Source organism: Vollenhovia emeryi, unplaced genomic scaffold (assembly GCF_000949405.1).
Source record: "Vollenhovia emeryi isolate VEMERY1.0 unplaced genomic scaffold, V.emery_V1.0 DF939132.1, whole genome shotgun sequence".
Classification (NCBI taxonomy): domain Eukaryota; kingdom Metazoa; phylum Arthropoda; class Insecta; order Hymenoptera; family Formicidae; genus Vollenhovia; species Vollenhovia emeryi.
Window position 1 is genome coordinate 1,931,224 of NW_011967234.1, and position 24,355 is coordinate 1,955,578.

The window sequence follows — 24,355 nt, forward strand, 5'->3', positions numbered from 1 at the left end:
TGTACACAATGTGCTAGAAACGGTTTGTGTGTACATTTCTAGTAACAATAGAAATACAACGATTTCTGCCGTAACAAAGGAAGGTTGTTGAACCATGGCAAGTATCAGAAAATAATATAAGAATCAGTGAGATACGATGTCGTTGACATGGATTTTACGTTTCGTTACTTTCATGGACAATGTTGAAAATCTGTTCTCTCTTTCTTTTATTTTTTTTAAACTTTGATACAAGATTAAAGTAGTCGCAACAATTTCTCAAGCTGTTCCACCTAAAAGAAAATATGATTTTCAATCAGAGCGAGAAGCAATTTTCCATGGATATATCTTTGTTACAAAAATGTAACGATCGTTTAGATGCAAAATATTTTTATTATAAAACTTTTATTTGCGAACCATTTGAAAGATACATTACTACTAGATTTAGTTGAGAAATTGCCGCATTTTTTGTTAATTCCTGAGCTTGAATATAATTTCTGCACAATTTATAATGTATGTGGCTACAGAATTTTTATAAAATTACCTTGAAATATTTTTATAGAAAAAAAAATTAATATTATAAACACTTTTCATGAAATGTTAAGAAAATTACATTATTTATTTGCAATCCCCCTCCCTTCTTCCCGCTCCCTTTCCAAAGATTAATCGCGTCGAAATATCGTGTACAATGCATGCCGGATTATGGACGGGCAGCACATTAATTCGTGTCGGTCTTCACAAAAGGTAAATGTAATGCCTGTCGCTCAGAATGCAGAGTGAAATCGGATCAAATGAAACCTGTGCACAGGGGTGCCCACGCATACAAGCGCAGGATTGCGTCGGGCACGCGTCAAAGGAGATTCGATTTGAAAGAGAGAGAGAGCGTGAGAGTGAGGGGGAGAAGGGAGGGAGGGAGTTGCGTTTAAACGGGGCGAGCACGCGTGTAACGTTTATCGGTCGAATGCCCGCTACGATATGGTCGGTAGGGGGCAAGGATTGTGGAGGATGATTCGCGGGTCGTTTACATAACGCGATATTACGGCATAACGACTGTAACGCTTTAATGCACTTCCGGACCGTGCATTGAGTTGCCGATTGAAGATGCTTCGAGAGCCTCTTTAGCCGTTTGCATAGAAGCGGTTTAGCCTGCGTGTTCTCTCTCTCTCTCTCTCTCTCTCGTTCACTCACTCACTCACTCACTCACTTTGTGCTTTGGATCATGCGAGCAGGATCTCTATCCGTCTCTAAACAATGCACACAAATCTGAGTGTCACAGAGACCTCCGATAGAGACATTGTCCATTGTCTCTTGAAACATTGTTCGAGCTTTCGCGCTGCTTATAGCTAACTGGTTTGTATCGTATTTTCTTTCAGTTATTTCTGCATTTAGTGTGAAACGAAATATAATAAATTTTAGTGAGCTATATGTGTATAGGAAAGTCTTTTATAATTTCTGGTGATAAAATAATGAACTTTTATCGATAAATTTCTTTTTCAAAATAATGGGGCTTTTTGTTAACAACGTATATTTAAAAAATGTATATGTAAAACTATACATATACTGTCATATATGTAAAATATATTATACTTTGAATAGTTAATTTATATAAAATACATTTCGCTTTGTAAAGAATATTTATAATATCTATTGGTACAATAGAGGTAAATGAAAGAGAAAAGAATATAGTGGTGAGACCACATATTTATGTCCATCCATAAACGATGGAACAGCCGTAATAATTTTATATTTAAGGCGGCTGTATTTAGGCTAGTATCTAGGGAACCTGAATCCTAGCAGCAAGGCGTAATTACTTGGCGTCGAACATAAATCTCACGTAACGATGGAACGCGTTAACGTCCGCTAATAGCATTAATTAGAATGCCCCTGCGGGTGTACGCGCTAACGCGAATTGTATATCTTGCAATTAGGGCAATTTTTTCGGTATTTCCTACTTTTTGTGTGGCCGCGTGCTGTGCACGCTACTAATTATGCTGTCCTGATATATTATAATTTGCATTTCTAATAAAGTATATTGGACTATTAATCATTTTTTAATATGTAATATCGCTGGAAAATATAAGTCATAAATTATAAATTTTATAATTTATTTTCCATTTTATTTCTTTACACACATCCCCATATTTGTATTGACGATTCAACCGATTAACTTTCGTTTCTCTATTGTCAAGCGTAATAATTAATTAAGCCAATCAATCATGAGTCATAATTGGCAAACTATCCATAGATAATTTATTTGCCTCATTTAATCTGACAGGTGAAAATAGCATGCATGCAAGTGATATAATTTAATGTACGCATTAAATAATCAAATTGTAATAACTGAATTTGTTGTGTAATTAATAAAGGATATTGATATATTCCATTGCATAGCTTCTATATAACAAACAACCTCCGAAACTCTACATGTTCCGCGAGATTGTTATACATTCACAAAAACTATGCTGTTTTGTACGCAAATATTGACACACTAGTTAGAAACGAAAGCTCTTTAAGCAAGAGTAAAACCAGATGATCTCGACAAAACGGTATTACATTCTCTGGCTTGTGTATAACCGGTTCAATTTAAAGGATTTATTTATTTTTTAATACGAATATCACGCGCTGCAATCAGGGTATTGTGCATTTCAGCTTGTATTGGCTCGATTTCCGTCAATGGCTTTGATAATCGTGCGTACGTAACGTATCATTGAAATTTCTATGGGACTGTTGGCAGTATAATCACCTGGTCATACGTCACATATTTACACACGATATGCATGCCAAACAAAATATTCTATATTGCCCGTATCTCTAACTGAATGTGAATAATAAGGGAGAACGTACATAAATAGAGATATATAACACATATTATATTTTTAATTCCATATTAATTTCGTATAATTATAAGTGTTCAATTTTACGTTCGGTATATTAACGTTTTCAATTTAATATCATATTGATATGCTCAATATAAGTAATATATGCGTACTATATATGGATTTTCCGTAAAACTTTTCCCAACATTCATTATTCCATCGCGCATGTTTCTTTAACACAATCTCTTCTTCGGTAAAATTGCGACTGCTCTTGACAAATATCATATAATACATTTTTTATACTTTGGGCATTATGAGCATGGTGTCGTTTATTAATATCAGGAACTCTATTGCATACCTACTGCATCGGTATACGTACGACCGGCTTCAGTTAGCCGTGCAAGACCGTAATTAATTTTAATGATCTCCCAGCACGACAATAGCGCCTAACTGCCTCTCGGTTCTCCCGGTTCTCCCTGTACCAGAACGCGCCTGTCGTAATTCGGTCGGAAAGAGAGAGAGATAGAGAGAGAGAGAGAGAGAGAGAGAGAAAACGAACGAATCAAATTTCAGTGAACGCGACGTCGTTCAGACTTCAAGAATTACGGTAATCGTTTTGTTTTAATCCGTACGCCGGTAAATCACGCCGAGGCAATCAGGATCGCCGTAGTTGAGATGCGGAATAGGCGCGCGTACGCGCCATGTGTCCATGGTAACGATTTCAGCTCGTACCGACGAGACGGTCACGGGAACTGGTATTTTCTATGACCATGACTGGGCCTCAGGTAATCACATCCATCTACGGCTCGCGCGCGTGCGACATAGAGACATTTTAAGCCGGGTTTGCCGGGACGTTATGGGCCAAACGACCTCCGGCGGCAGCGTAATTGAATTTGATGCGATGACCTGCAAAGCGCATGCTTGTTGCAGGACGACGTTGATCCTCGTTGCGACGCTTTAAGTCTTCCATCTGGATATTCGATTTCGGCTCTCTCACATATTGATAAAATTCAGCAACCGAGCTGCCTCTCTAAGGGAGAGTAGCGTAACGCAATTTGACGATATAACGCGTCGCACTTTTTTATCTTCTTTCGCCGCACGCTTTTCTTTCTGGTCTTGAAATAATATTGTAGAGACAAAATTTTTAGAAACGAGAAAGGAAATCGCGATACTTTACGCGAAGGGCGAAGAAATACAAACGTTTCTATCGCTAAATTAAAATTCTGTCGTCATAATTATCTTCTCTTATAATCGTACATCTGGAAGTTATGAGGATTAGGTGACAATTATTACAGTTAATTTTGCTAAGAACCATCATGAAAGATTAAAATATTCTGCTATTCAATATTGTTAAGAGAATTCTTTCACAAATAGATCAAGGTATATAATAATGTACTATATTGTTCTCTAAGTGCAACGGAAGAAAAGTTTTTTCATAAAAGATGGTATTGGAAATTATGTCAAAATATTCGTGATGTATAAAGCGACTTCCGTTGCGAAGCAATGAAAGCTAATAAATTCCCTGCGTTACGTTTGCTTTCAACTTAAAAAAAAACTTATTTCAATTAGGTCTCCGTGTCTAATGCCAGCTTCTCCGATACTTTTTATTACGTTTCGTCTGCCTTACGTGACATAGATTTTATGTCCAATGCTTTCATTATTTCCTGTTCCGATCATTCCATTTGTGTTCTCGTGTCGTAAGTAAGAGTGACGGAACTTTTTCATCAAAACTTTCTCGGCGTTGGTACCCCCTGACCGTCGAATCCCGAAGAAGGATGCTGCCTACATTCTTCCCTTTCTGTCCATCTCCTCTATCTCGGATTTTCGGATTTGCTTTACTTCTCTGGCTTGTCGTTAAAGCATTTCAGCAATAAAAGTTTTTCTTAAATGGACAAGAGAAAAAGTAAAGCAGAGTCGAATATGTTCCATATACATAGGGTGTACTAAAACCACCGGATATCCTTTTAATCGCAGATTTCTTAGAAAATTTCAAGAGGAAAATTCTAATAAAAAAATGTCGAGGCTATGATAGTTTTTAAATAATAAACGATTATATTTCACAAATGATAGGTCTGAGATTTCGCGAGCGAGCGAGAACCAAAGTCACCGTTTAACGGGACAGAAAATATTTGGGAAGACGATGATCCGGTTATTTTGAAAACTTGAGGATAAAGAGAGGCAGGAGACTAGATTGAATCTAACTGAAAATTCCAAGTTCACTCAGAATATCGGAGATCGACTAAATCGAAGGATATCAGTCTGATCAAGATGCTCATCATAGTGAACCCCTCCCTTTTATTAATAAGACGTTACACAAAGTTAACAAAAGAAATGGTTAAAGATAACAAGAGGAACAATTAATTCGAGAATGAATCGTTAAGTCTGTTGTGAAAGTTGTCACTATGCTAAAAAGGGCGATATTCGTAGGAACACCTTTATCACTCGTCGTGTCGCCGTACCTGAGCGCGCGAAATCTCAGGCCTGTCATTTGTGAAATGTAATCGCTTATTATGTAAAAACTATTATAGCCTCGACATTTTTGTATTAGAATTTTTGTTTTAAAAGTTTCTAAAGATTTTATGATTAAAAGGATATCCGGTGGTTCTAGTACACCCTGTATACAATACATGGTTATCATTAAATGTATGAATGATTCACACAGTATGTGTAAATCATTTTGTGATACGCGAATTGTGTAACAGGATGAAAGGTAAAAATACTCCTATTAAAAAAGTAACATTAGATGTCGCGGATTAACAATCACGTGACATTTTTGCGTAATATGTCATCAGCTTAATTATCAATATACTATATTTTGTTAACGAAATGGTACATAATTCGGCGGCTCAGCTTTATCGTGCAAAAGCTATGCTAAATCACTCAAGTGCCACCGAACACGATCGCAGACTGACGAGGTATTCGGTTAATTGGACGAATCGTATCTACCAGTTGCTTGTCTCTCGAAATCGTGTTTCCGTGGTTATAACTAGCTGCATGTAGCGGATGTTTCTGTTCTGGCTTATTTGGCTCATCTGTTATATAACTCGATTGTCACACGGAACAGATACGGGATATCCTCGTGAACGATAGATCGGAATACGGGCAATTAGTTTTGTAAATTCTAGTGCTCGCGTTTTCGGTAACAACAGTTGCGTTTTTTTTTAAAAAGATTCGCGTAAAATTTTATTTTATTCAAATTATTAGTTCAACAATGTATATTCCACGTATTTTGCTCCTGACAAAGGAAGCTTTGTCTTGTTTGGACTTTATAGGTGATGATACCGGAGAGCTTTATTTACTTCTAAAGCAAACATATGCTTTATTTTATAATTTCATTTTATTTTATGCATTACATGCTATATCTCATTTTCGAATTTGGTACCGAAATTATTTTACTCTTATCTTATTCTCGATATGCAGAGAACGATTTAACATCAGAACAGAAAGACTGAAGTATTTCGATAGAATCTCATCTTGCGGACTTTGGATTATAACCACAATACTGGCTGCCTAGATTGTCTGTTAACGAACGGAGAATATCTCCCCGTTGGGATTTACGTCGGTATTTACGGACATAGTTGACATTACAGGCGAAATTATTGAATACCGAATATTTCTCAGCTTGCGCGACAGTACAAATCTTCAAGCGTTGCCAGAAGCGAACCATTTGACGCGAAATATTTAGTCCATTTATAAATATGAAGCGAGAACGCCCTAAACTACTTTGACAAAGAAGTCAATTTTACGATATTGAAGAAGTATACATATATTCTGTAATATAGGAAATTCGGTTTTCTACACATTTCTCTTGTATTCTGCTCGGGTCAAATTATTTTTTTTCTAATTTTTTTTTCTATATAATGACATAGAAATAATGCACATAGAAAAATCGAGATCAACTAACATGGAGAACCAAATTCGAATCTGTCCTATTTCATAGAACTACATTCTATATTTTTCCGTTATTGTGCTTGTGCAACCGTCCGGTATTATGTACTCCAGCAGATGGTGATACTTTATTATTCAAAATGAAACTTTCGGTTCGAATATGGGTCGCGCACTTGCTTCGCGAAAAAGCGGAGAGGCAACGGTGTAGAGAGGTAAATATGAATTCTTTACTTTTATCTCGTTTATAAATTATTCAATCCATACAGGTTAAAGAGCGATATGCCATAAAGTGGCATTAATTATTCTCAGAAGATTAAAATTGGAAAGAAAAATATATATTTATAAGTAAATTTTATACTTGTATAAAAGAAAAATATTAAAAATAATCTTTTTACTGGCATTGAAATATGTTATATAATATTTGCGTAATCTGAAAAATGAAAGTGAACGAAACGTTACATCTAATAGGAAATTCATTATTATATACGAAAGATTATTTTAGTTTAATTCTGCGAATTAATTATCGGAAATATTAAGCGTCCAAAATTTACCTACAACTCTACCAAATTTGTAATGGACTTTTTATCGAGAGTTTGTGCGGCGTTCTATGCTCGACAAAGCTCTCTTAGGCAGGGAAGAAAGCAGACTTCCCACTTGAAAGCCCGGCTTCGGTGAGATGGGCAGGTTCTTGGGTTAAAACTTGGTAATCCCGCTCCAATTATTTAGGCTAATAGCGAAAGTTTCGCCGGCAGTCGCGTTAATTAATTGGCAAATAGTTGATTCTCGAGCCGGGCCGTTTTTCCGGCTCGGCAGATTTTCGTTCTCGTAGTAATTTAATGTGATTCGTGTACGACAATAATTCTCTGCTGAATGCTTTATGTTTACATTTTTCTTGGTGGCTTTTATTCCTACCCCATATCAACAAATATGAATCAATTTATACCTGTCCCTCCCTTCTGTTACAAAATGTACGATATCTTGGGTACGTAAAGTTTTAAAAATGCAACACACGTCACTTTACGGATCTTGATAAATACCGCTTTATGTGTAAATGAAGTTATGGGCACTAGTTGAACGTACTCTCCTGCCGTGCTTTATCCAAGAATCGTGTCAAAACGCTGCCGTCGTACCGCCATAAGTAAACAGTGCATTCTCTATGTTATCCTTTCCTTCATCTCCTACTATGCAATGCATAACAACGGGAAACTCTACGTCTCAAGACGCAATTGTTTGCCCAAGGTTCGTTGCCGCAATTTGTTTCGCTGTCACCTGTCCATAATTTTTCACAGCATAAAACGTGCCATGTCGAGAACAATAAATCTAAGAAAAAAACATTGCCAGGGAAGAAATATCGTTGCCGTAATTCCGCATACCTTTTCCGTGAGATGTAATTAATTAACGACTTAGGAAATGTTCCTACAAAATCTGTCATCGTTAGGAGCTTTACGATTTTATATGTTTTTACTCATATTTTTGTCGTGCAATTAGCGTTGTGTCTCGTTTTCATTTTATTTCATTCTTATATTAGACAGAAAATAAAGACTTGAATGACTTTTAGCATTTCAGGATTAAAAAGTCAATGACTTTGTTAATATTTTGGTAATGAGTCGAATACATTCGCAAATGTCCAATAGAAGACCGCTTATTTTACCGAAAGAAATTGTAGAAAGTTGCCAGTAGCATTTGGGGACTATCCTGTATTTTACACAGACAAATCAGACATTAACAGTAATCTCTCCTACTGAGGAAGAAACGATCGATGAAGAATAAATACAGCGTGGAGAATACTCAGAGCAGGGAAATACTTCCAGTCAAACACGTTCAATAATTCCTGAATCCTTTTGAGATGCACGCGATAGAATTTACTTCGCTTCGTCTTCTTCCCGCTCACCTTTTCATCTTTCTCGGTTCTCACGACGCAACGACAGAGGAAGCCGAGTTTAGTCCCGCTTACGTATTCCCTTGCTGCTTATCGGAGCAGCCTCCACGCCTCTGGAGCTATAACGAAATCTATGCGTGGAATCAATCTTGCACGAGGTTTCCGGGATCTTTCACGACTTTTGGCGTTCTCCCGTAGCCCTCGCTGTGACACAAAAAGACACGGAAGGAGAGTGACGCCCGCTCATCCCACTATTCACGATACGAAAAGGAGAACCGTTGCATTATTCAGCGGGCGCATACCGAACGTACCGGATACGGGAAGTATTTCTTATTTTTACAAACTCCGCTTGCTCGGGAGTCCGGTGGCGTGAATTTGTCGTGTAGCAACATGAACGCCGTGTACATCGATCGTGTCATCGTGCTACGCGACGGAGATTAAGCGAAGCGGAAAATGCAAGGGACGTGCATTGGCGAGTAACTCTCTGTTTTGAATTTATCGAAAGGCTGTCAGACACGAAAACCACATTGAAAGTACGATATGAATATTAATTAATTTTTTTTTGCTGGTATGGTCTGTTTCCGTTCATCATCATTGTGTCTTCACTTAAAGCTGTTACGGTGCACTAACTCTGCTTCAGATGCAGATAAAATTTCAACGTTTCGTTGCAAATTAACAGTTTTATAACAATTATATAACACATCATTTATTATTAAATAACACGTTAAATAAACTCACGAAGTGTAAATGCAGGATCACATCAATCTCAGTTTTCACAATGCTGATGAAGCGGCGTGTAAGTGACTTATGAAATTATTGATATGTTTTTCCGTAACTTTCATCGAAGTGAAGAGCACTCTAAAATCTACTCCGTAAAATTTCGTCACAATAAAAGCGTCGTGTCTCCAGCTTTCACGTCGCGAAGTAGGAATAAAAAATAATACGAGCTGTTACACTGTAGATATTGAAAAATCGACTGTCACATAATACTTAAAATGTTTTCCCTATCGGATTGACAATATTGTCAGCTTCGTTTAAGAATTTGCAAGTGACAAATTGCAACTGATAGATCGACAAATCAACACTAAAAATTACTTTTATAATTAAAAGATGTATTTTGTATTTATAATTATGACTGTTGTATAACTGTGCACTCTCTTTCGGAGAAAATGCCCATACATATTTCAAGTAGAAATTATCATCCCTCTCTTTCCTCTCTAATACTCGGAAATAAATCGGTACGTATGAAAAACATTTTTCCGATAAGGAACAAATATCCATTCTCGAGGCTGACATGAAAACATCACGTCGTCCATATTCATGTCCACTGTTTTTAATCGAACTTGTCGTGCACGGAACATCAAGCTTCCTGGTTTTACCGTGATCACAGGCAACATTAAGGGTATGAAAATCATACGAGGTATCATATACCGCGTCGCGCAAGAGTATTTTCAATCCTGCATCATGGATTGCGTTTCATGGAAACAGGAGACATCAAACGCATGCGAAATGAGAAATCAAAGCTTACTGAAAATATTGCAAAAGGGGCAAAATAAAAACGTAATGATTGGGGAATATTGCTTTTTACTCATTTTCGAGAGGCGAAATTTTTTATTAATTATCTTCTGGAGTACGTGACATTTGTTAATGAAGTTTGTGTTTACGATTACTGAAGAGTACTTTTTAAATCATAAATATCTTGTAATTTATTTACCTTGCTAAATGTCTATCTGAACAAGAGTTTAAAATTTCAAGTTGTGTTTCAACATTAAGTATAAAATAATGCGCGCGTAGGTATTGTGTAATAAATTGACTTAAGGCGATCATGAAAATTAGAAACAGTACGATGGAAACTTTTACATTTTTAAACTGCTGATTATTTATGTACTTAATTATGGCGTGATTCATTATCTGCTGTGCTATTCTTCTCTCTACATTAGCTTCTCTTTATATTTATATATTTAAATGTTACTCAATTATTTTCTCTAGTTTTTCAATAATTAACAAGATATAATTTATTGCTATATTAAGCCGGATAACGTAAAATAAAACTATTTTCGGATCTTTTAATGTTTTTTTTTTTTAGTTACAATGTCCTCAATATGTACTTTATATGACATGCTGCGTGACACTAATCCGGTTTTACAAGTAAGCACGATGTATCGATGTGCCCACACCCTACATCGATTCATGCCATATGTATTCCATGTTATCCGCTCAACAAGCACGATCTATTTCTGCTGAAGACAGACAGATTAGGACAGAGAGGGGAGAGCGCAGAAGTGAGGCAAAGAGAGACGGCAAGACGCATTAATTCTGAGTTGCGAGACGAGCAATTCCTGACATTAGTTACCGACATTCGGATCGGTTCCCGTTATTAATCTTAATCTCGATACCATGAGACCGTGCAGACTATTCGTTACCGGGAGAAACGGACGAACGTGACATTTTCCCCCGCGCCAATCCGTATCGTGGTATCGATCTCGTACAACCACCACCCGCGTCCTTTACCTCTTCCTTTTTAGATCTTTCGTACTTTGAGGACTAACCACCCCCACTGCCGCTGGTACTAGCCACCACCGTAACCATCACCTCTGGATGACGAAGAAGAACGAGCTTGTTGCGACAGCGTATTTGAAAAAAAAGACCAAAAGAGATACTGGCCGTACCGGCAGTGTAAAAAGATTGAAACAAGGCGTGCTGTGAGAAGGAAAAATCCGATCGAGACAAAGGGATGAACGCAGATGTAGAAGGAAGATTGTTTTGTCAGAAAAGTAAGAGAGAACGAAAACACATCAGATTTAAAATCATTATCCTTGAAAGATGATCTGTGTATGTACGCTTTATATGTTGTGTAAATACAAAAGATACTTGTATTTGAGCATACATCGCAAAAATCAGAATCGTTTCGGCAGAAACAGAAGCAAGCAACTGGAGAGAACCCGAGAGAATCAATGTTGCATAATGAAGACAGCGTACTGAAAGTGCGTAATAAAAATGTATAATAAAAGCGAATGGATAGGATCAAGGGAAAAACCATTTTTAATTTAAAATTCATGGAAATTATAATGACTGGATAACGGCAACTATCTTTTAGCGATCAGAAAAGTTAGTTAAATAACTTAAAGTGAGCGGAAGTGAATTGCAAACGAGATTTCAATTTAAAACGGGTAGATATTCATTTTCACGTACCATATATTTACTACCAGATCTTATTATTTGTGATGTGTTTTAATAAAAATAAAATTAGTTAATATAATTTAGAAATCAAAAGACAAAGTATTGCAAATTATTGCTTAGCGTTCATTTAAGGCATTTAGAAGAACGCGAGAGGCGAAGAACAGAAGGAAGCGAGAGACAAAGAGTTGTTGTAAAAAAAGATATACTACATGTGTTCAGTATGTCGTTAAAAAGAAAGTGAAAAGATCCATGACTACTTTCGGTTTACACTATAGGCACATTTTATAAATGCAGGAATGACAAGCTAAACTGTTTTGCAATAGTTGACATCTTTTCTTTTATTATTTTTGTGACGAAATTTGACGAAGATTATTAATAATTTTATAAACTATGAGAATACCTAGATGCCTAATAATTGTTATATGAATAATTTTTATCTTACAATATTTATGGTAAACTCACAAAAGTAATTGAACGTTTTCACGAATGTATCAATATTCGAGTCTCTTCGACTATTGCACAATATATATTGACACGTACATTTCATACATGTAACTCATGTTACAGGTATTATTTCGTACGTATATTGCACAGTTACGTAATCGGATAAAGTGTATTGTGCAAAACGCTATTTTTGATAGCTTCGCGGTTATGCGCAATAGATCGTTTCAAACGCGCCGCACTAAAATACCTTTTACGATTCCTATTATGACAAAAATTACCACGCTGGGAGCTTTACGATCTTCCATATGGAGAAGATTATAACGTCACGGGAGAGATACGAGATTATAGCGTACGACAAGCTTTCGAAATTTGTGGTTACACTTCAGTTGATGGATATTTTACTGCGTTAGAATGCAACTATACATACATTATTGCATTACTCTCGGCAAAACAGTCGCGGATAAGATTAGGTTGTTCAAAAATGTTATTCATTTTTAACTATATCATCGGTCATAATAAATAAGTGCCACGATGAGTTAGGAGAAATGTATAAGAAACTAATAAGATAACGGACGGAAATCGATCAATGTTAGGAGTTACCGACTACATCGTAACGAGCCTATAAATGGTGATTTTACCTGTAACATTTACGTTATGAAATTAATCTAGAAAGTGTTCTGCATAATTAAGTTATGAAATGATCTATAATCCTTTTCACGATAATTGAAGAAATAACTAAATTATATCTTCTAGACATTTCGTATGAAATTAAATGTAATTAATGAAATTAAATGTAATCGCAAATTATGCTTCGACACCTAAATGTTTTTAGTAATTTTTAATATCTAATTTTAATATCTTTAATATCTTTATAACAATAATTTTATTATTGTCTGGCAGTAACACTTAAAGTTGTCCTCTTTACAATGTATAAAGAACGAATTTTTTAGATTTATATTTTAGATATGTTGCAGTTGATGAGGCTATTAAGGAAAATGACAATTAAAAATTAGAAATTGTCGATATATGCATATAAGTTTATATGCCATTACGTCGCGGACAGAATTTTATCATCGCTCCCGGTGTCACGAAGTGGTAAAGTCCACAGACTAATGGGAGCGTCAGTAGTGGTCGCATTATCGCGGTCGTACCGCCAGCGAGACCATTTCGGAAATAAAATCAGCGGGGGTCCGAAAATGGTGACGTACTCCGCGAGATTAACAGCTGCTGTCGCACAGTGGGTGAAAATAGGACACAATAGAGGATATAGAGTACATATAACGAAATACCTTTGACTCTCAAACGTAAATATCTTATGCGCGGTCGAATCTCATTTTTGTTTCTTAACTTTTCCTGAACGAGCTGGTATTTAAAATTGAAAATAATCACATGATGAGTTTGATAAAAAATGCAATTATAAAGCAACACTACTCGTATATAAGTAATTAGCTATGCACATGCTTTTGGACACTGTAGCTATCTTTATAGCATTAACTCGTTGGAAAGGGTATCAACTCGTACAGTTTCGTGTCTGGCCATATGTATGGTACGTCACTTTTCCTTGCAAAGTCAGAGTGAGTACGCGTAATGAATGCGCACGCGTAGAGATTTCCTGCTCTTAAAATATCCGGAGCACGTGGAGATCTTTGTAAAAATTCACGAAAGTCCGTACCATGTTCGGTACTGGCGGGGTACTCTAAAATCCATTACGAGAATGCGCGGCGCAAGCGCTCAGATTCGCCGCGGCTAGCGGGTGCCCGTTCAAACTTTTAATCGGATCGTTTCACGACGTTTATTTTTGTTCCGTCTTCGACTCGTCTCGTCTCGTTCCCGTCGCCGTTGTTTCTACCTGTCGTTTTCACCTTTCACCGCCGAATCGCTCTTCCCTACGAGGGTCCCTTGCCAATTCGCCAGAGTCGAGCGGAACCGAGCCTGAACTCTCTTTCCTCGCATAAATGGCGTGAGAGAGGAACGGCTGCAATTGTTGGAAGGAGCAAACGCGCGGCTTTGGTGAATTGTCGAAGAAACCTTCGTTGCATCGCGCTATCTACTCGCGTTGCGTCGTTGAGAATCTGACACATTCACCGCGTCAGTTTTGTGACTGCGATCGAGCATTCCTTTATTACGTAACACACCTTATTCTCCGGAAATAGACATAACGTTTAATATCCATCGCGAAAATAGCACATATAATTATCTGCGATATTCTCTCCTTTTGGACGTTTATTGGACACAATGTTCTTTGATAATTAAAAGCTCTATTAATAATCATATTAATATCTTAATAATTGTGTCCTAAATGTTTTTGGATTTTAAATTATAAGTTTGATCCTTTTTCTATCTATATTACATTGATCTTCCTTTCTTATACAATGAAGACTTATTCCCAAACTTGACCAGTCGCGATCAATTGGATTTTGTAGAGGCTTAGTATATGCATTCAATAAAATGGCTACGCAACCATGGCATCAGCATAGAACGACAACGTGTTCTAACGGCCTATGGCACGGTTTCTCTTCTACGCCATACGGTTTTCCTTTATCAACCTCGGCAGATCCAATAGGGATTACGGAAGACTGGATGGGATAGCACCACGGGATAGGATGGGATAGCATCTCCTGCAGGATTTCCGGGGATCCTCTTCCTTCGATTCATAAATATCCCCCGGCTATAATACCCCGCTGAAAAGGCTCCCGTGAGTATCTGCGCGATACTCGCTATCGGTACAAGCTCCCGGCACCGTTGATGCAGCCCTCCGCTCTCGCGAATCCATTATTCGCAACAGACGAGCGCAAAATTTACTTTCGCGTTGTGTTCCGATAACAATGATCTCCCTCTGTGCAACGCTTCAAAAAATTGACGAGGGTTAGACGTGATTCAGCTCTAGTGACATTCCGAATAACTCAAATCCGCTCTGATTGTTGTCGTGTAGATAATAGAATAGTATAACTATTTGCTTAATTTTCTTATTCATAGTGGATTTTTAATTTTACTTATTATTGCTTCAATTAGACAAACACCTTGTGTAAAATTTAATCAATTAAAACACTCGAAATCTCTCTTTCTGGCGCGTGAAATTGTACATAACATTTTACTTATATACCGCAATGAAAATGAGCAATAAAACGTTTTCGTGTACTGCTTCTTAAGCGCAAATAAGTTCTAGATTGATCGAGCTCGTTGCTAGAATCCCTTCGAAGCGGCAAGTAATATGGAAACTTTGCTTTCGCCTTGCGTCTCAGTAGGGTGGTAAAGTTCTTGGAAAATGTTACGGTAGACAAGTTTTTATCTCTCTTGGAAAGTTGCGCTATAAGCAGCCGATATCCATTCGTAGAATTCCTATTAAAAGGTGTTCTGCAAGCAAAAGTTAATATTTTCATCCGCGGGACTTTACGGCGAGCGCGTAACTCGCTAAATTAATTTTCGATTTATCGAATAATGAAACATCGCTAAGTTGCTACTAATTTAGAAACAAATAACGAGCGTATTATTATGACTGAGACTGGCGGTTTTACTCAAACCAATTAGCACAAAAATATCAAAGGTTAATGTCGGCAGAGATAAATTTATTATAGCAAACTATTAAAAAAAAATTGCGAGAAGCTTAAACATTAAGAATGGCCTCAGCCAACCTTTATGAAACGCCTTCAAAAGGACATCTTATGCCTCGTAAATATGATCGTTCTTACTTTCACATTTTCTAAGATGTTCGCGCCGGAGAAAACAATGTACTATTGTCCCTTGAGAAAGGGGAGCCGCTTTAATGTTAGCTAATTAACGAAATACTATGTATTCGGTATCCCTGCTACGGCGCGATCTTTTTTTAAGTGGCCCTGTGTGACGTTGCTACATGAAAGAGCTTTTTTCGTTGCCACGTCGACATTGCACGAAAATTAATTATTAGCTGGCAGCTTTGAAAATTTTTCTTAGCGTCGGCTACACTTCAAGTATGCGGTATCAAAAGGTTACAGGTTACAAAGGATAATTAGTGAACTTCGAGTGCGTTAACAGATCACATTGTAATTGAATCTCCCTCATCTCTCGCGCATTGCTTGAATCACCTTAACTATTCGTTCGTAATAATGAAGTTTTTATCGCAGATTATGACTGCTAATTTATATCGAGGATTTTTCTAATTAATGCGAACGAATATATTTCATTGTAAAACTTAGTTTACTTTCTAATAATACTTATCGATATTATTTGCTATTTATCGAAATAAATAAAATGAACTCTCAAAAAAATGCTCCAAGTTTTCTTGCTAGATCATTTTCATATTCATTCTGAATATACAAATGAATTATTTCATAATTATATGTGAATTACCTATCGTAATAAATCAATAAATAATACGCATATGCTTTTCATTTCGTTATGCCATATTTAAGGAGTTGAATCTCATGTTTGAAATTCATACAGTTTGTCCGGAAACGAATGAAAGCATTTTGATAAAGTTATGTGTACCTCATCTACACGTGTCTACAAATAATTACATCAAAGAGGCATAATTATGTCGAAGGGGACCAATCTTCCACCTATTCTCTAAGCTCATATACTGGCAACGTCACGTCCTCGCTATTCGTAACGTGGAACACGACGCGGTAGAAACGAGAAACGAGAAACGCAGGCTACTGAAAAGGGATAATGACGTATACCGCTCTAATTAATGTCAGCGCTCTTAACTTTAGCCGCAAACCACGTGATGACTCATTAACGTTATCTACCTATTGCGGTTTTTTTACACGGTGCATATCAACAGACGCATAAAAAAAATTACAACGTAAGAGTTTTTAAATGGGTAACGAAGTGCATAAAAGTTCTGGAGTGTGGAAGATGACACTTTTGCGTCAATCTTTAGAATTATAGCTCATTAACACCATTGTGAAATTCATTGATCTTTAGATATATAAATAATTTTGATCTTTAGATATATAAAAATCAATTATATAAATGTAATTTATATTAGTATTTTATGCTTTGAATCTGTGTGATATGTAGTTGAAAAATTATTATAGAACTTTGGAAAGTCGTTTGAAAGTGATTTCGTTGAGGAATGTCAAAAATAGACTATCGTCCTGTCTTTAATTTGCGTCCTCTATTCTTGGAAGATGAATTTCTGATATTTCAGAAGCGGTATCGATGCTTTCATTTTTATAGTGTATCCAAAAAGTACATTATTTTGTCTTCACGGTGTCTGGTTTTTTAAATATAATTATAATATGAAATAAAAGTGCAATCATAACGCTTACTATATCTATGAACTTCTTTCATTTTACGTTGTGCTTTAATATCTCTATTACAAAGAATAGTAAACCTTGGGCGGACAATAGACACCGTCTATTCTTGTACATTTTCTTCAGTCCTTCTTTTATTCCAGCAACAAAGGGATTGCAAGTAGTTATTACATTCACATTGCACCAGGTAGAGAAACTCTTGACGCCGATCTCGCTAGTAGCATCTCTTTACCTCCTAAGCATAATACAATTGACAAAGTAAAAGGCATGAAAATTTTATCGTTATTGCATGCCATTGATCGACAAAGTCCTTGCGTTTTTGTTCCTTCCGCTCTTTATATTTTTCCCCATTTTTTGACTTAATGTTTCAGCTCTGCCTGCTCTCGTTATCGAGAAAACTATTGTCGTTTCAACAAGAAGTATGAGGTAATTGACGAGTCGGCATTAATCTTCGTTTCAATGACTTTGTATTTATCTCATTTATCTCGATCATTTATTACTTTCACCGGCACTCTTTCTGCTCTCCGTCACTTTTGACAATTAATTTCGAAAGGTTTTTAAAGTTAAATTTATCCCCAATTTAATCCTCGTACGTTGGAAGGGCTTTCGAAAATTAATAATGCACCCAGTGTGTTCCATATTGGTAGGTTTACTCTAAGGTGGTCTTTAGTGGTCAGTGTTAACGCGAACTTAGCTACCACAAGGTTAGAATCTGCCAACATTTGCGCAGTGGTATAGGCTGATCACGTACGAGAACACACCACTTGACCCGTAGGCCGCAGTAGTTTGCTTTGCTGTTGACTTCGGTCGGACGTACCGCGAGCTCGCCCGTATCTACTTCATCGTCGATGAAGGATCTTTACGCAAGTAGTACGCCGCTTTATATGTCAGACGGGCCAGGTGTACCACTCAGCGCGATGACTATCCGCCGTTTTTGGAGAAGTTTCTCTCTTAAGTACTCTCCATACTTAACTACTTCGTTTTACTTTACCGTATGTCTGTGCAAAATTTATGAGTACAGAGCAGCAGTGTTCGAACAGTTATACTTTTACATGATTAATATATGATGACTCTCCAATATATTATTACATTATTATGAGTTCGATAAAATTTCTAGTTTCAATCTCGTCTATTGAACACTTATTTAGTTAAAATTGCGGTACAGAGTACACATGAATTATGCATATCCAGCATTTTAACAGACAGATTCATTAACACAGACATGTTGATGTGAAAGCCACAACTGTGAGCTGATGTGAAAAATTCAGCGAATAAAATACGAATTGAATTAAATTTTAACGGAGGAGAGATGACGCGGTTACACGTATACTAAAGTAGCTTTAGAATTGTATTAACACTTCTTGCTGCGGCAACGAAGGAGAATATAAGGTACTATTGTGGCTGAAAGGATGCAGGAAGAAGACGAATATAACGGATTTCCGTTTTCAAAGGAAAATGAGCATTCTCAGTTACATATATATGCATATATACAGTTTTACATATAACGCGCGCATATAAACTGCATAAGGCGCATATAAACGCCTTCTGCTTTTATCTCTTGCTATGTTCGCTACAAAGGGCTGAGCGCTAAGTGAAGAACATTATCACTTGAATGCCGCGGGAGCTTGCGGTTGCGCGTTATAATAATGTCAATGAAACTTATGTTATTTACTAAAAATTAAAATTAAGTTTTGAAACTTTTATATTATATTCGGAACGAGTATCTTTAATTATTTTGAAATCTCCTCTCTGCGTACAATCTATAGACGGTTAAAGATTTTTTTTAAGGACAGAAGAGAAATTTTAACTCTTCAACATAGATATATTTGGATACGACACGTACGTTTTTACAGATGTAGACTTCATGTTAATCTTTATCTGATTTTTTTCGTTCGACCACATGATAACTGTGAATCGTGTGGTTTCCACCAGCTGTTATACGTCTTCAGAGGAACCGAAGGATGTTGGGTTGGTGTCGGTACCCAACGAGCTCTTGGTAATGCAGAAAGCATGTCACTGCAACAAATCCGTACTCACGGCATTACGTGTCCCGAGTAAGTGCAGCGGAGTGGTGCTTTCAAAGTGCTCGGGACTCCTTTAAGTTACCTGAACGATAAAGTTCTTTAGAAGTCACCATCAGCGTCTTCGTCCACGCCATCGTGCCGGAAAGTATTCCCGAATTTCGAAAATTCGGATATCAAAGAAGCTACGAATAGTCCGACGACGACTTTATGCTTTTAGTATAAGATCGTGTTCGCGTATACCATCAAACATTTTAGCAATTTAATATAATCTTTATCTATAAACATCATTTTAATTTGCGAGTTGAAGTTGGGAAACTTTCAATGTGATAAAATGCAGAAAGTCTCGGATCTAAAGAGAATGTTGCCATTCCTTCGGCGTTAAAGTTTTGTTACATTTTGTTAAACTTTGATATTAGGAATTATTAGTATATGTAAAGTAATAATAAGAAAATCATAATTTTCTAATTACAATATGATTCGTATTATATATATTTCTATCTGTCAATATAATGTATTGCTGATTACCGTAGCAGAGAAGGTTTTCGCTTACTCATCGTTTGCACATATGTGTGTATTTAGATGGGATCGAACGTCATTTTGGTGGGATCAATCGTCATCCTAAAGGGATTAAGCGCTAACTCTGTAAACCCGCGCTTCCACGTTGGATTAAATTTGCACGTTAGGCAAATATGAGGCAATTATTATGAAATAAATTGCTATCGTCTCGAACGTGAAAGAGAGAACATAATAAATGCGTTTTAAATAAAATAATAACTGAATATTAGACTTGATATGATTATACGAAAATTTTATATTTGTGCCCCCCGCATCTCACGTGTAAATTAATAAATTTTCATTATGAAAGAATGAATAATTCCTCTCATCTATTATTGTACAATGAAATTTTCTCGAAAGAATAGAATCAATGTCGATTTGAGATTTTAATTATCTTTTTGAATTCGTAATAATTAGGTTTCAGATTAAAATTTGATTAAATTTTACTCTAAAAATTAAGTGATAAATATTACTTTGTTTTGCTAAGACTTAATTTTTTAATTTTCGATTACTTAATAAGTAAATATAATTGAAAAGACATTGAACTATATTTTGAAAATTAAAAAATGATGACGATAAAAATAAGTTTAATATCTTATATTTATCATTTCATGCTTTCTATCACAAGCGGACATTTTGAAGTATTTCACTTCCCTCGGGAAAGGAAAGTGCGCATAATTTTCACGAAAAACCGGCAGCGATATCGAGCCGACTTTGCCAAGTCCCCGAAATTGCGAGATTCTATCTTGACATGAATGTATCTCGCGTCGGCAATAGAGAAACGGTTTAAGTCGCACCTTCGTTTTCTCTGCGAAGATCTTGTACCTTCCTCTAAACGAGGAAGGCACAAGAAGAAGAAGAAGTCGGAGGATACTCTTAACGGAACAGTAAATTGCTTGGAAACTGCTGTACTATTTACGGACAGCATTTCTTCTTATGGACTACGTGGTCGATTTCGAAGCTCAGCGTTACACGAGATCGAAATCGTAAATTCCAAGAAATTGAAAGAGTTATACACCATGATCTTAGAACACAAGAAATATTTTCACTATGGCGGATGGTATATGCCAGAGCCTTTCTCTAAAAGGTTCTCGAACAACCAGATGTCCCTATCTGGTAATCCGAGCCCGGAATTCCTCGGTAAAATTAGAAAATTGTTTTATTTTACGCAATTCAACTCGGCCGGAACATCCGATTAGCGACTTACATATGCACCCTTCGAAGCTGTAGAACCCAGATTTAGTAGATAATTCGCGAGTTTTTTGGATTTACATGTAATGTAATGCGGTTAGCGATTAGTGTGATTAACGGTCAGTAAAATTAACGAAAAGTTAATCTCTCTCCTCGCGAAAGAGTGCGAAACTTGTACGTCAACAAGTTACATGGTTTACGTTACATAACGCTATATTTTTCTCGCTATTAATGCGACATTAATTAATTCCCTCGGTCTTTCATCCAATTTGCAGTGATCAATGTCGCATAATATTGGACGCTGACGTTATCCGCATATTGTTCGGTGAAAATTAACTAGTCCGTTCATGATATCAGATCTGGTTAATTCCTCCCCTCCCCGGCTCTTATTATAGCTTGAAACATATATTGTGTATATTATAATCATTTATAGTAAATTTAATATTCATGATATTTTCGTGACTTTGATATTTTATGTGTAACGTTGTCAGAATGTAATTAATGCATCTGTTTCAACAAAAATATTAATTAAACGAACAAAAGGCATGCGTCTCCATAAAGATTATTTGTATGAGTCATTTTTAAATGACACATTCAACAAGATAATCACATATTTTATTCTGCCGCGATGTATCAACTAATTTCCATTTTTACGTGAGAAATACATTATTGGGTAGTGCATCTCGTTCCACTTTTCAATTTCGATACAACATCAGCGAGAACGTCTTCTTACCGGAGACGTCGAACATGCTTGTGTCACAACGTTTATTTAGCGAAGTGCACCTTCTCTTTAGTGCTCACCTCTCTCTGGAGCCCTCTTTATCCTTGCTTGCCGGTAGCACCATCGTATCTGATATAGTCGTATCCACTTTTACCTTATAAAAGTATATACTAGTAGGTCGATATCGTCCGGCGTCGATGGAACATCGTTGTCCTGCGATAGCCATTTCAGTTCCATCGGGATGTCCCGAAGCAGCGTTGCTGTCGTGCTTTGACTCTCGTCAGATAATACCACTCAAAAATGTACGCGAGGGTATATAGTACTTTGGAAAAAGGGAAGAGTGTGAAGTCTATAGTCAGCTTCATTGTAATACCACGTCAATATTATCATGCTGTATTAATTTACATAGCACGTTTACACAAGAGCTAATTTCAAGTAGACTTTAATAGAATATTAATCTGAAGCTCTCTCATTTAAATACTTATTGGCACGTGCATATATGAAAACGTTTTCACACACCGGCGCATTATTTAATTAAATTACATATTTGAAAATATATATTTGAGAAATAATACGGACGAGAGAAGATAATATAACGTACATTAATATCCGATTTATAGAAATATCTGTAATTGTGTCAGCACATTGTCGTTAATTTAAGTTAATCTGTTTTGCGTTTACAACGTGCATCTTGCTAAATATTTTATGTTCCTTCGCATTAAAAACGACTCCGTTCTCTCGTGATTTTCTTTCGTTAATATCTGTAATTTTATCCGACTTCCTCAAGTGCTCTCGCTTAAATGACAGCTAATAATTTCCGTGCAAGTTCTTGAGTGTGTCCAATAGAGAGGAAAAATAAAATTTTATTTCTCTCACTTGTAAGTCTTGATAGTTATTTCCACCTTCAGAACGAGTTGTATTCATGGAAAATTCTATGTGAATATGAAACATTTTTGCTAAACGTACATTGGAATTAAACACGCACAATTCTTGTGAAAATATATATCGAAGTTTCTATATTTACGGGTTTGCGAGATAAATATCCCGTAGGAAGTCGAGCTAATTTACATCAAGAATTTATATTAAATAACGCTGAACAATTTCGGCACGTGTGTTGAGTCTAACATCGCGATATTTTATAATTTAATTTCGGCCAACTTTATTTTCACGAGCAATTTCCGGTATTTTGGCGCGCTTGCGGAAACGTGATATTTCACAATCTAATTTTGACGAGCTTTATTTCCGTGAATAATTTCTGACATTTCGGTGTGCTTGCAGGAAATGCGAGAGTAGTCAAGTTTTCGTCAAGGACCACCACACACACTGTATAGATACTTGCCGTCCTGTTACTATGTGCGGTGAAGTACGCGTCCCGGAGGACCATCTTGACGTAAGTAATTACCCGATAAGTTCTCTAAGCCGAGTTAAACCGTGCAATAAATATCGAAGCCAGTCAAAGGAGTAGATCGAGCATTGGCAGTGGTATTTTGGGCATTTGGGAATCACATGGAATTCACAACTGGTTTGCCCGTCTACGATTTAAATCGTTAAAATCGTTAAAATCACCATTATATTTACAACATATTTTAGCAAAATTTTATTTTATAAATTAATTTTAAATAGTAGTAGTTAGTTTATTGTTCCCCTCAGAGCCACGAGGCATTCTATCACCCCTCCCTCCCCTTGCCTCGCCCTTTTCCCTCCCTAATCTCTTCCATTCCCTCTCTCCTCTTTTTCTTCTTCTGCTTCACTCCTGTCTTCCACGTTTCTCTTTGTCCTCTCTCGGCTCCTGTCTTCCTCTTCCTCTCTCACCTTTTCTCTCCTTGCGTCTCTCCAGCTCTCCTTCCTGTTCCGCCTTCCCTCCGCATCCCTCCTATGCGCTCTCTCTCTCGTTCTCTCCTCTCCCTTCCTCTCTCTCCCCGCTCTCCTCTCTCTTTCCTCTCCACAATGTCTTTCATTTCCTGTCCACTCTCCTTCCCCTCTTCTCGTCCCTCCACAACTTCCTTCCCCTCCTCTCCCCTCATTTGCACTCCTCTTCCTGTCATGCTCTGTCAGTGCTCAAGCTAAGTTCACGTACAGCCAATACTGGCATAACATTTTTGGATTATAATGACTATCCTCTCAACACCACCATAATACATATGATTCTATGTACACGACTACCACTACGACCGCTTGAAAAGGACCAAATCCCATGATCGAAACGTCGCGATACTAAACCATTAAAATTGCCAGATATGGTCAACCAAATTTGATGTTGTTTAAAATTTATATAATTAATTTTAATATTAATTATTGTGACTTCTTTTACAATTATTTAGTATAAGAAACAGGAATTTATATGTTATATTAGTGCATTAGTGGTTATATAAAACACATGTCGATTTTAATGATAGACAAGCAATAATAATTCAATTCGATTTACTAACTTAATAATTATCACAATT

The 24,355-nt window shown here is 36.7% G+C and overlaps 1 protein-coding gene across 1 annotated transcript in view; it reads left to right on the forward strand.

The window, feature by feature from the left end:
- Window positions 1-24,355, forward strand: part of LOC105568028 (leishmanolysin-like peptidase) — a 261,167-nt gene that overhangs the window by 224,812 nt on the left and 12,000 nt on the right. The window contains exon 5 of the mRNA XM_012023381.1: window positions 23,187-23,298. Within this exon, the coding sequence (XP_011878771.1) occupies window positions 23,187-23,298 (112 nt within the window). The remainder of the gene's footprint in view (window positions 1-23,186; window positions 23,299-24,355) is intronic.